Below are 13,072 nucleotides of genomic sequence, written 5' to 3' on the forward strand. Positions count from 1 at the left end.
AGAAGTAATCTATTTGACTGCTAAACTCTCATAGCTGTATGCTTAGTTATAAGAAAACTTTCATGCATTGAGCAGAATATTGGCATTTTGTCTGACCAGAACACTATATAAACCAATTTGATCATCCAATCTTCACACAACCAACATTTCAAAACAACACCTAACAAGAAAACAGGAACAAAAACCATGAAGTCTACTGTGAGAACATCACCTTTGCTTTTGCTGATTTTTGCTACTCTTACTTACTGCTTAGATGCAAGATTACAGGTTTGCCAGCCGAGTGGCAAAATCAGAGGCATAAAGCCACCACCAGGACAATGTAACACCGAAAACGACTCAGATTGTTGCAAAAAAGGCAAGATGTACACCACTTACAAATGTTCACCTCCAGTGACTGGTAATACCAAGGCTGTTTTAACCCTGAATAGCTTCCAAAAGGGTGGAGATGGTGGTGGACCTTCGGAATGTGATCACCAATACCACTCTGATGACACTCCAGTTGTTGCTCTTTCAACCGGATGGTACAGTGGAGGAGATAGATGTCTTAACTTTATCACCATAAGTGCTAATGGAAGAAGTGTGAAGGCTAAAGTTGTAGATGAGTGTGACTCTACCATGGGATGTGATGACGAACACGATTATCAGCCTCCATGCCCCAATAACATTGTTGATGCCTCTAAAGCAGTGTGGAAAGCCTTGGGTATACCTGAAGGTGATTGGGGTGATTATGACATTACATGGTCTGATGCTTAGCGCATCATATATAGTATTGATGGTATCGTTTGCATATGATGGTTGTCTTTGTACTCAGATTATGTCATCTAATTTCTCATGTAATTTGTTGTTGTGAAATTGCAGTATAATTAATGAAATTCTGTTCATGACTACTTTTGAACTTATCATAATATGAAATTCATGCCAATGAAAGAGAAGAGACATTGTATCGATCAGTGAAAGCTAAAACAGGACTTGGTTCCGTAGCTAAACTAACCTAGCTACTACAGTTAAAAAAAACATTTGCTGATTTAAAGTTTAAAATAAGGTGGAATTCATCAGTCCCAAATGCAGAATAGTATGATTTAACTCTAGGAGTTGACTTCAAGGTCCTATGTTAACTTATCTTCGTGTGTTAGAAACAACCTAATGTGTTCAGGTTGAATTCGAGATCAATAAAATGAATGAGGCCTTACCTATTCAATCTACACAAGTGGTGACAATTTCAACTTGGTCTGAGATATAGACTTCAGAATTTGATTTTGTATTTCTTTGTGTTATGTTTGGTAGCTAGTGTTAATTGCAATCATTGATTTTGATATCAACAATGAAAATAAGCTCAGTGAACAGTGTACTAATACTTCATGTGTTCATATCAGCACCCTGAAACCTCATCATAAACCTGTGCAACCTATGGTTCCGACTAGTTCACTAATCCATTTACGAGAGAAGTTACAAAATTAGTCAGGTGGAAAATCATAAAACGGATCAAAAACGATTTCTGATAGAGCATGAACTATTGAAATTTAATGAATTGAAGGCTTAATTCTTATGTTACTGCAGTAAATGTTCTTTTCCAACAGGCAAATAGAGCAGTATGCATGGAGAACATTAGTTGATCATTGTCAGTTCTCACATTTAAATTAGTCTTAATCTCCTATATCGACTATCATAACTGATGTCACATGGGAGGATGCAACAACACACTCAGCATAATCCCACAAGTGGGGTCGGGAAAGGATGATCATAACAAAATGAAGACTTTAGTCATACAGATGCTAGAATACTTCATGTTTAGTAACCTGATGAAACAATCTGTTGTTCTATTACTATAGAAAAATACAAAATTGTTTTCAGAAACAAGATAATCCAAGACAATAAACTAATCCATCAAGTTCTTGTCATATTAGGTAGTAGTAGAATGCCTGTCTATAATAGGAAAATGTGATTAGGATTAAGCGTGGAGGTAAAGTTGACGCACAAAAATCTAATTTACACATCTATATAGAGAAAACAAATGTTTTTACCATCAAGGAAAGTAAAGCAATTATTGTCACACTAAAAGAATTATAAAAATACTCTCATTAATCCATTTGACTGCTAAACTTCATAACATCTATATATACTTAATAATAAGACACTTCTCATGCCTTGAACAGAAATTTGGCATTTTGTGTGACCAAAACACGATATAAACCAGTTTGATCATCTCAGTATCTACCCAACCAACATTTCAAAAACAGAATCACAAGAACCATGAAGAACTCTATCATGGGAACATCTCTTCTAGTTTTGCTGGTTTTTGCCACTCTTACTTACTGCTTAGATGCAAGATTACAGGGTTGCCAGCCGAGTGGAAAAATCAGAGGCATAAAGCCACCTCCAGGACAATGTAACCCTGAAAATGACTCGGATTGCTGCAAACAAGGCAAGATGTACACTACTTACACATGTTCACCTCCTGTGACTGGTAATACCAAGGCTGTTTTAACTCTAAATAGCTTCCAAAAGGGTGGAGATGGTGGTGGACCCTCGGAATGTGATAATCAATACCACTCTGATGATACTCCAGTTGTTGCCCTTTCAACCGGATGGTATAGTGGAGGAGATAGGTGCCTTAACTATATCACCATAAGTGCTAATGGAAGAAGTGTGAAGGCAAAAGTTGTAGATGAGTGTGACTCTACCATGGGATGTGATGACGAGCACGATTATCAGCCTCCATGCCCAAATAACATTGTTGATGCCTCTAAAGCAGTGTGGAAAGCCTTGGGTATACCAGAAGATAATTGGGGAGATTATGACATTACATGGTCTGATGCTTAGTGCATTATATATAGTAATTATGTACCGTTCCAATGTAATGATTATGTGCTTACACACATCATGTGTAATATGTAGCGTAAATACTAAGTACACACATCATGTGTAATATGTAGCGTAAATACTACATGTTTTTTACTTGTGAAATTACAGTATAACGAAATTTGAAATATCACAACATCAAATTCATCATGCCAATGAAAGAGACATAATTCGTGAAATCTAAAACAGGACTTGGTTCAGTAGCTCATCTAAAACTACTACAATTTGACCGACATCTATCAATCAATCAACTAGGCACCCATCTTAAATTAGTTGAGGTTGGGTATATACACCTACCCGGATAAGAAGTTTTAGTTAATGATGTGTACTATCACAGTACAGTAGTGCAGCAAAATAATAATCATACAGTGAACATGAATGTGTCTGAGGATGAAGTCTAAAGCAATAAAGAGAAGGAAGTTCTGTATTTTTCTTCTTTAGCATAAGATTTGTCTCCTACAACTGAATCATAAGCATCTAGATCTTTTTATTAATACAAACGACGAGATCTCTTTGAATGATTTATCTTACTATTATGGGGACGTGGAGGAAGGAAAAAATATTTAATTTAGGTTAGAAGTATTCAAGAACAACACATTGAGAGCCTCTACTGCACTAATCATTTCGTTTCTGCTTACTCTGAAGATCACGTTTCTCCTACTTTTATCTGTTTATATTGCAAGTGGAAATGTAGAAGAATTATATCATACCACGAGATGAGCTATTTTGATAATGAACAAGGAAGAGCTGAGATGATTGGAAAACAAAATTTGAACTCCATGGTGGGTAATTTTTTGAGAGGATACTCATTAAGAAGATAACAATCATAAAAAATGTTGATGAAATTATTCTAAATAATCTGTATAATGTATTTGTGATCCAGCATCATTAAGGATCACGCTCAAGAGAAACATTGTAGTCTACTAAATATAGTTTTACTTTTGTTTTGTATTGTATTGTCATCTTAATAGAGTTTCAAGCAACCAAATCTTCTATCCTAGTGATAGTTGTCTTGATGAAAATCCAATATTTGATAAGGACATAAGGTTATGTTTATATGTCTGCTTCATCTTCTTCTTATTATTTTTTGAAATTTTCACTGCTTAAATAAACTAACCATCTAGCTGTTTTAGATAATAAGAATACTTCTACTATACAACAAAAATACAAAATTATTTTCAGCAACTAAAGAATCCAAGACAATAATATACTCCATCAAGTCAAGTTGTTGCCGTATTAGGTTGTGGTAGAATGCCTTTCTACAGCAGGAGGCAGATAATTCTAAATTAGTTATCCGCTGATAGAAACCTTAAAGAAAAATAAATAAACTATAATCAAGTGTGTCCAAATTTACTATAGCAAAATACTAAAAGGATAAAGAAGCATTCCAATAGACGCTAAATTTAATTACTGTATAAAGTACTTAATTATAAGAAAATTTCATGCCTTGAGCAGAATATTGTCATTTTGTGTGACCAGAAGACTATATAAACCAAGTTAGATCATCCAGTCTAGTCCACACAACCAACATTTGAAAACAAAACCATAAAAGGAAACAGGGAACAGAAACCATGAAGAACTCTAGCTTGGGAAAATCAATTGTGGTGTTGCTGATTTTCGCCACTCTAACTTACTGCTTAGATGCAAGATTACAGACTTGTCAGCCGAGTGGCAGTATCAGAGGCATAAAGCCACCACCAGGACAATGTAACCCCGAAAACGACTCAGATTGTTGCAAACAAGGCAAGATGTACACCACATACAAATGCTCACCTTCTGTGACCGGTAATACCAAGGCTGTTTTAACCTTAAATAGCTTCCAAAAGGGTGGAGATGGTGGTGGACCATCGGAATGTGATAACCAATACCATTCTGATGACACTCCAGTTGTTGCTCTTTCAACCGGATGGTACAGTGGAGGAGATAGGTGCCTTAACTATATCACCATAAGTGCTAATGGAAGAAGTGTGAAGGCTAAAGTTGTAGATGAGTGTGACTCTACCATGGGATGTGATGACGAACACGACTATCAGCCTCCATGTCCCAATAACATTGTTGATGCATCTAAAGCAGTGTGGAAAGCCTTGGGTATTCCAGAAGGTGATTGGGGTGATTATGACATTACATGGTCTGATGCTTAGTGCATCATAATAATATTGATGGTATCATATTGAATATGATGATGGTGTGATTATGTGTAATATGTGGGCATGTGGCATAGATATATACTACTGGTAAATTTGCATGTATACTATTCTGAAATTACAGTTAATGAAATTCTGTTCCTAATAAACCTTTGAAGTCACAGTAAATAAAATTTCATGCCCATCTTTCAGAACTAATGAAATCTGAAACTGGCTAATCTAGACTTACTACAGTTTAACCAAGATCAATCAGTCAACTAGACCCCAATCAATCTCAAGTTAGTAAAGACTGCATCAACTAGACTACTTTTACACGAACTCCTTATTCATCCGAGCTTGGAACTAGCTATACTTTGTACATATTCAGAGTTGAGAATAGGCCTCATATGAAAGAGGAAGCCAAACCAGTTGATCTCTTGATTTTCAAGTTTAATAACAGGAAAGCGCAGTGTCCCTGCCTGCCCTGCAGTCCTATTTGTTAACTTCATTATCTCAATGTGTCAGTTTTGCAACAAAAAAAAATTGTGAGTTATTTTAAGTCTACATGCATGTTTCCCTGTGAAGTCACTGTATATAGTGTTGTCCAGTGTCGATCGATTGACTGACCTTATGTATTTTAAATAAATTTGTGTTCTGAAAAAGGTACTGTAAGTTCCAAAAATCTTCATCGTCTGACATACATGATTATTAGGATCAAAGTTAATTCAGCATGTAAATAACTTTTCGGAACAAGTTTAGGATGCAAAGTTTGTATTTTCCAAATATCTGAATTATTGAAGTTGTGTACTTTCGTGCAAGATGAGATAGCAAACTTATATCTATTTGAATAGTTTGTTGTTTTTTTCCATGGAATGGTTAAAAAACACAAGCAGGACACTTCAAGCATAGAATAATTACAGAGGATCAGATTTCAAAATCAGGCAGAGATAATATGTCATCCACCACAAGATCAAGAAAAAATTAGCTACATTGATGGAACAGTTTGCAACTGGAAGACAAACCACAATATGTTACACGCGCAGACTAAAGCCTACAGCATAAATTGAACTACTACAGAGTAGAAAAGCAGATTCATGTTAAAGTTAAACTGCAAAAGAACTCCTATATCACTACAATCTAAGGTGATTACTGATGGTTGTGAGAACATGTCTTATGTCAAGATGGTAGGACTGGAGAAATCAGAACACAATATATACAGTGCTCACTCGTTTACCTACATTTGACATAGTCATCCTCGCATTAAATCAATGTCAGTATGGCCAGTTTGTAGATCCATCTGCCTTGAACTAGGCCATACTCCCATTGAAGAGGATGGTGCAAGATTCTGGTTTGAAAGAGCATCAGCTGGATTAACGGAATTGTCAGTGGTCTGAAGATCTGAAGTTCCTGCACTCTGTACACTTTCTGCAGCTCTTTTCTTTGCCTTTGAACTTGAGCATAAGAAGCTTCCCACTATTACCTAAAATTATTCACTCTCAGTTTAAGGCTTTGAACAGGTAAGTGAAAAGTCAAGGGTTTGAATGTGCCACAAGGTAGGCGAATTTTGTCATGATTTAACGATGATCACCCAGCTATATAATCTAAAACCAGCCAAAGTTTTTTTGAGATTCAAAGGTGCATGAAGATTAAAATGGAAGCAACCTTAAAAAAAGTTTCATACTTGTCATCAAAAAAAAAAAAAGTTTCATCCTAATTTGCAAATGAGTTCATGACAGTATCATATGATGAAGACAGCCAAATACCGAATGGTTTCCATTCGAAGAAGGATTAAAAATGATACCTGAATTGGACTTGCTGCAATTAGAACACCTCCAACTCCACCACCTATCACGCGACCATCTGGACTAGCAAGAGAAACACTTAGACTACCAATCCTACCCCGAGATCCACCACTTTCGTTGACCAAGAATGAGCCCGATAGACATAATATCTCAAACCGTCCCTGTATGGAATAAGAACATATGTTTGGAAGTTCATTTTTGCAGAAGAGGCATGGAAAATGAGGGGGTAAATTAGGTAAAATGCAATAAAATACTTAAATCAGTACTTAACTAGATTACGAGCTCCTAATATAGAGAAAACTTTACCCACTTTAATAAGTGGTTCCCCCTCACCCAGACACCTAGATCCCCAGAAACTATACCAAAAAGCTGATTCATCATATGGTATACAACAGTGTAGAAGAAAACTGAGAAAAGATTGGTCAACAAATTTGTAAGAGATACAGGAACAATCCCAGAATCTGCAATCATAGATAGGGATAAGAAATGTCTAGTTTCCTCACTATTGCAATTTGAATGTCAAATCAAGAAAAAATTACTAGTGAATTAAAACATTTATACATAAGAATCAAGAAAACAACCTTAAAAGTCTAGGCCTCAAAATTATTAACCTATGTGTTAAAATATTTTCCAATTGGGTATTAAGGACATCAGAAACTAAGTCGCAAAGTTATTTCAGGGTTACTAACAGATCCATGTAAAGTTATTAGACCAAACAATATTGAAAACACTAATAAATTTATTTTCCTAACCAGTCTCAAACAACTCAATTCCACCGTTGTACCTCAAAGAAAAGATAACAACTTCCTGCTGATCAGTCTAAGCTATAGACATTTATGCTCTCCATTTTAGGAGATAGCAACTTACTGTTATCAGCCTGAAAAATTATATTTTTTGAAATTAATGTTAGTCTTCAGACCTCATATGTAACAGTGCCACCAGAAGTTGATGGCTGACGAAGAGTTACAGTGGAGATGACACCATTTGCCGATAAAATACATATTGATCTAGGCCCCTGTTGCGAAAACGACATTATTTTTGTAGTGATGTCCTGCAGGAAATGCAAATGAACCCTTCCATTAGTATTGTTAGTGGCACAATTAAAACTAAAATAGAGAAGTAATTGAATGGCTGAAAGAGTACTGATTAAAGGTATGCCAGATGCATTTTTCCAAATTGAAGTTGTAACAATGTTTTATTGCGCTCAAAGGCCTTCTGTTTTATACAAATAATTTGAGAGCACCTAGCTTCCTGTAGGGAAATGGTGATAAGAGAATTTAAAAGGTCAAAACTGCTTCTGGATCAAGTATGGAATCACCTTTTATTTGTCAATCCCAAACATAATATGACTTTTCACGTTCAAGTTTCATCTATTAAAAGGAACCTCCTAAGCTTAACTGACTGCACATTCTCCCCAGATACTCAATTCATTAAGCCAACAATAGCTAAGAAGGCACCCATAAACTTACCAATATATTAAGATTGCAACCCTGTAAAGAAGGATCTTGAGTTGTTTCTAGTTTTTTTGTTTTTTTGATAACCAAAAGCAAGTTTAATTTTAATTGTTTCCAGTCAATGATAAGTAAGTTCCTGCGCAATAATTAAGCATACAAGACGTGCCAACAGTTTCTCTCTCGTCTTCCCCTTCCACAAGCAAACTCACTCCAATCCTATCACAACCCAAAAAGTATCCATCTTATTGCATATACTCACATGTAATGATCAGTCTAAGGTCCCTAAGATATCTTGGACCAAAACTAAATGTACCATTGAGTTCATTATGTTACTTCTTGCTCAAGTTTCTTGAAAGCCTAACTTGGAAAATAAACAGGGTGGGGGGTGGGGGAGAGAGAGAGTTCATTCCCATGCTCTAACAAATTTAATGTATATAAGTGACCCATAAAGCTATAATTTGCCAGCATGATAGAAGTGAGGAAAATAGATGCAATAGTAGTTTCAGTCATGCTATCTATGTGATGCTATACAATTTAACACACTCTAAAACATGTGAATCACATACTTCTCCTACAGCAATCATGATGACATGCGGGGTAAAACCAATTCCAGCTGTATTGGACAACCACCCACCTAGCAAAAGATCAACCAATTATATGGCAATCAAATATAAGTCACAATTACAGCAAATCAGCCACCAAAAGCATGGCAAAGACACATCCAGGTGCAGGAAATTCGCAGAATGCTCACATTGATGATAACATTGACACTTAATAAAGGAATAGTAGAATTTTATGAAATTTCAACCTTGACTACCACATGTAGAAAGCAAGTTCAGATGCTAAAAATATCGCAACTTCTCAAGTACTCGTTTTGGTGATTCATTTTGAAACTAAATCCTGGAGACAAATTTTATGTATTTATGGTTAAAATAATACAGTAATTAATTTGACCCAAAACTTGTACCTTTGAGGAAGGAAGTCTCAAGTATTTCTCAAACCAGAGTGGAGGTCCACTAAGTTTTGTTAAACTAGAGAGAAGAAGTAACTGACCCAAAAAATAAAACAAGATGGTTCGTCCTTTTCTTTTTAAGTTTTGGTTGTCACTTAAGATGAGTACGAAGGATGAAATGTAGAAAAAGTTTTGTTCCAACTTTAATATTGCCTTATCATCATTTGACCATATTTGATATGTGAGCTCATCCTAATCCCCACATAAAACACTGGTGGCCTAAATTGCAGCATGATGAAACCAAAATATATAGTTCTGAGGTTTTATAAACCACTTTAACATGTGGTATACATTATTAAAATGCTTGAAATCTTCTTTTTATTACATGAAATAGTAGTATATTTTACTTCCTATGTGACTGTAATATGCTTTATATAGTGTACTTATCAGAACAATAGCTATCTATCTATCTATCTATCTATATGAGGTATCTTTCTTGCAAGAAAAATTTGTTCACTGTTGAGGAGGATACACAATGATAAACAACATCATCATGATGGAGATAGCCAAGTGCAAGAAAGGAACATGCTGTGGCTTAAGAGGACTGCACAGAAGTAAGTTGGTAAAACTTCGTCAATCAGATTAAGTTCTTTATAAAACAAAGAACTTAACAAACAACAACTAAGAGTAAAAAGAAACATATTAGGTCACCAACATCAAACCACTCCAATTGTTCAGGATATATGGAAATGCAAATTGAAGGAAAAATTACCAAAAGAAGAGAGTTGCTGCTTTCGTCCAGACCCTGGAGGCCTTCCTCTACCCCTCTTCTGAGTTGGGTTTAATGACATTGCCTGAGTAGATGGAGGTGGAGTCAGAGCCAACGACATTGCCGCTTGAGCTCCATACTTCCGTGGCCTACCCCTCTTTCTGCGCACAGGCTCACCTTGTGGCATTGCGGAGGATGCACCAATACTACCTCTGGGTGATATAGTTGATGAAGGATCCATTACTAGTGTTTGTGGAATCGAAGCACCACTGCCACTAGATTGAAAGGCAATATTAGTAGGAGTTAACGAAGGATTAATGCTTGGTGATCCCTGTAAACCAGGGGCATTCCCACTCATCCCTCTCTGCATATAGTAAGGAGAGGATCCAGGTAACATCATAGCTTCCCTTCGATCCATACATTTATTTCTTTTTTCAGAACTCCGTAAACAATATATCCCCTTCGAACAATGATTTAAATCTATAAGGGAAGGGAATCAAAGTCACAACTCTTTATTCCTAAACATGGAAAGTGGTCTTCGCAACATCAAAACCAGTAAAAGTTGCAGCCTTTGATTAGAAAATGGCACAAAAAGACTGAACTTCTTTAAATTCTCAAGGGAACTTTATTATGCACATTCAAGATCTCCTTAAATTCCAAGAATGTACTTAGCTGTGAATTTCACTTCCTAACTAGCACAAAGAATAACAACTGAAAGCTCCTTCAAGAACAAAGCCTCCCAGTAAATCTGAAAAGATTTAAGAGTACTGTCAGTGAATGACACAAAGTAAATTAAGAAATAAGTAACGAACTCAGCAAAATAGATATAGGTTAAAACACATTATAGTAGGAGAAGGAAAGGAAAAGAGCTCAGAGTTAAAAAAATCCACAGAAAAGCAAAGCAAGAGGCTAAGATATGTTCATAGGCAGAGAAATGCAAGTTCAAAGCAAAAGGGCTAAGATTAAAGAACAAGCAAGAGTACCATAACTTTTAACACCTTGACAAAACTATTTGAAAAGGAAAAGGGCTTTACAATGAAGATAGATGCAAAACAAACAGAGACTGAACCTGATCCGTTCTTACCTTACCATTCAAAAACAAACCCTTAAAACACTAAATTTCTGCACATTCAACAGAAAGAGACAAAACCCAACAGAGAAATCAATGCCATTACATCAAGAACAAGAACCCCAGTCATGAACACCTAATAAAAACAATTCTTGATCTGCAAACTCAATAAAGATCACAGCTTTATGCTATTTTTTTTGAAGAAACTGACACCATATGGATTAAAATGCAAAAAAGAGGTGACTCTTTTGGGAAAAAAGAAAGTTAAAAGCTTAGAGAGGGAAAATGGTGAAGTTACTATAACCTGTGACAAGTCCTTATCTGAAATGAAAATGGAAATGTGGGGCAGAGAGAGTTGTTTCTGTTTCAGAACTAATAGATATGTGTTGTGTCATTGTGTGGTATGTGAGAGAGAAATTGAGTGATGCCAATTTGTTTGAGCAAACAGATTCAGAAGATTGAATTGAAGAGAAAGCTAAGCATACTCTCAAACCTGAAAAAAGGCGCTGAATGGATAATGCCAATATTTATTGCGCTCAAAAATTAATTTAATAACAATTTCTCAAGCTCTGTTCATTCCCACGCGCAGCTTGTGAAGCATTGGCAACCCCTTTTTTCTGTCCTCACATAATGTTCACTTTTGATCCTAAAAATTTTGATTTCGATTGGTAGAGTGTATCAGAAAAAATAATGTATGTATTAATTTTGTGTATTTTAATAATATTTTATTTTATATATTTTTTAATTTATGTATAACTAATACTCTATTGTGTATTGAGGGAGTATATTTTAATACATAAAAAAGTATGATATGTATTAGCATGTTAAAGATTCAATTGCCCCTTGAACTTTTTTTTACATCTTTTTCACTATATTTGTGGAGGGTATCTATGTAAAGAAATATATTAAAAAGTATGCGATGCAAGCTAGTTTTAATATACCGAATTAAACAATGCGCTAAAAATTATCTTTGCCTAATTAATACAAGCATTATTAATACACTTTATTCAACATTATTTTTATACATCCTACCAAATGATTCCTCGATTATTATAATTAGCTTACTCAAAATAAATCCAATTGTCTTAAATTCGACAGTTTAATTTATGTAAATTGAGTACCTAAATATAAAATAAAATATTATTTTTTTCGTTTCAATTTGTTTATCTAGTTTTAACTTAACACAAAGTTTTAAAAAGTAAAGAAGAATTTTGAATCTTAATTTATGATCTTAAACTAAAGATATTTCAAATATACTAAAAATATCATTTAACCGTATGTCTTATATATGCCATGTAAAAAGTTGAAATCAAAAAGAGTTGCCAAAAATAGAAAAAGATATTTTTTTAACGGATTAAACGGAAAGTAAGACAACTAAACTGAACCGAATGAGTATTAAACTCTTTTAACTCAATTTTTTTGAGAAAGTTATTGCGTGTATTCTCAAGTGTCCCATATGTAAATAAGTTAACCACTTATGCATTAACCTCAATAAATCGTAATACTTTAGGCATGTTCCAACTAACATTGATGTGTATAATTAAAGAAGTGGCATATTTTATTTGTTTAGCTTCTTTACGAATAGACACATTTTAAGAACATGTACAAAAATAATTTTAAAATTTAAGTCAAAAACATTTAATAAAAATATTTAATCTCTATTTATTATATATTCAAGTGTTTAATTAGAACAAATTTAACAAGTTGTCTTCCCTAAAGTGTTTGTGCGGAAAAGTGAGGCGCGTAGGATGATTAAAAGGTAGGGCCGAGGGGTTGTGAAAGGGACAATTGAGATGACGAGAGAGAGAGCAGGCACCAATTTTGGCCTCCAAATTTCACCTCAAACAACTTGGATTGTGCTACTTGCTGTAGAGCACTTGTAACACCAACTGGTCGTTTTGGTAAAGCCGCCAATAAGGATATGTATCAGTTCACATACATATCAACTCAATTCTTTCACATTCCTCCACCTTGATTTCTCATTCTCTTAACTACCAAATGTGATTTGTGGGAGTAAATGCATTGAACTATAATTTCTGTTGAT

General features: G+C 34.9%; 4 protein-coding genes across 4 annotated transcripts in view; 2 read left to right on the top strand and 2 right to left on the bottom strand.

The window, feature by feature from the left end:
* The window catches only part of LOC125815581 (uncharacterized), a 120,372-nt gene that overhangs the window by 105,306 nt on the left and 1,994 nt on the right, over positions 1–13,072 (bottom strand). The gene's annotated exons all lie outside the window — the stretch shown is intronic.
* On the top strand, positions 187–2,820 carry LOC125816317 (uncharacterized). Its single transcript, XM_049495904.1, has 2 exons — positions 187–747; positions 2,335–2,820. The coding sequence occupies exons 1-2, from the start codon at positions 187–189 to the stop codon at positions 2,818–2,820; spliced, it is 1,047 nt and encodes a 348-aa protein (XP_049351861.1).
* On the top strand, positions 4,431–5,000 carry LOC125816357 (putative ripening-related protein 1). Its single transcript, XM_049495953.1, has one exon. It carries the CDS (start codon positions 4,431–4,433, stop codon positions 4,998–5,000), a length of 570 nt encoding a protein of 189 aa, XP_049351910.1.
* Positions 5,955–11,518, bottom strand: LOC125815574 (AT-hook motif nuclear-localized protein 9). Its single transcript, XM_049495074.1, has 6 exons — positions 11,333–11,518; positions 9,963–10,707; positions 8,805–8,872; positions 7,704–7,835; positions 6,784–6,945; positions 5,955–6,462 (listed from the first exon to the last, which is right to left on the bottom strand). Exons 2-6 carry the CDS (start codon positions 10,375–10,377, stop codon positions 6,232–6,234), a joined length of 1,008 nt encoding a protein of 335 aa, XP_049351031.1. The 5' UTR covers positions 10,378–10,707; positions 11,333–11,518; the 3' UTR covers positions 5,955–6,231.

This window comes from Solanum verrucosum, unplaced genomic scaffold (assembly GCF_900185275.1).
Source record: "Solanum verrucosum unplaced genomic scaffold, falcon-dt-bn FXZP01000261.1, whole genome shotgun sequence".
Classification (NCBI taxonomy): domain Eukaryota; kingdom Viridiplantae; phylum Streptophyta; class Magnoliopsida; order Solanales; family Solanaceae; genus Solanum; species Solanum verrucosum.

What these genes read in the sequence shown, in the direction of transcription:
- LOC125816317 (XM_049495904.1), top strand. Translation starts at nt 187, where the DNA reads ATGAAGTCTACTGTGAGAACATCACCTTTGCTTTTGCTGATTTTTGCT. An exon ending in ATGACATTACATGGTCTGAT is followed by an intron (nt 748 to 2,334) that starts GCTTAGCGCATC and finishes GCAAGATTACAG; the next exon opens with GGTTGCCAGCCGAGTGGAAA.
- LOC125816357 (XM_049495953.1), top strand. Translation starts at nt 4,431, where the DNA reads ATGAAGAACTCTAGCTTGGGAAAATCAATTGTGGTGTTGCTGATTTTC.
- LOC125815574 (XM_049495074.1), bottom strand. Translation starts at nt 10,377, where the DNA reads ATGGATCGAAGGGAAGCTATGATGTTACCTGGATCCTCTCCTTACTAT. An exon ending in TCATGATTGCTGTAGGAGAA is followed by an intron (nt 7,836 to 8,804) that starts GTATGTGATTCA and finishes CATTTCCTGCAG; the next exon opens with GACATCACTACAAAAATAAT. An exon ending in GTGGCACTGTTACATATGAG is followed by an intron (nt 6,946 to 7,703) that starts GTCTGAAGACTA and finishes TATTCCATACAG; the next exon opens with GGACGGTTTGAGATATTATG.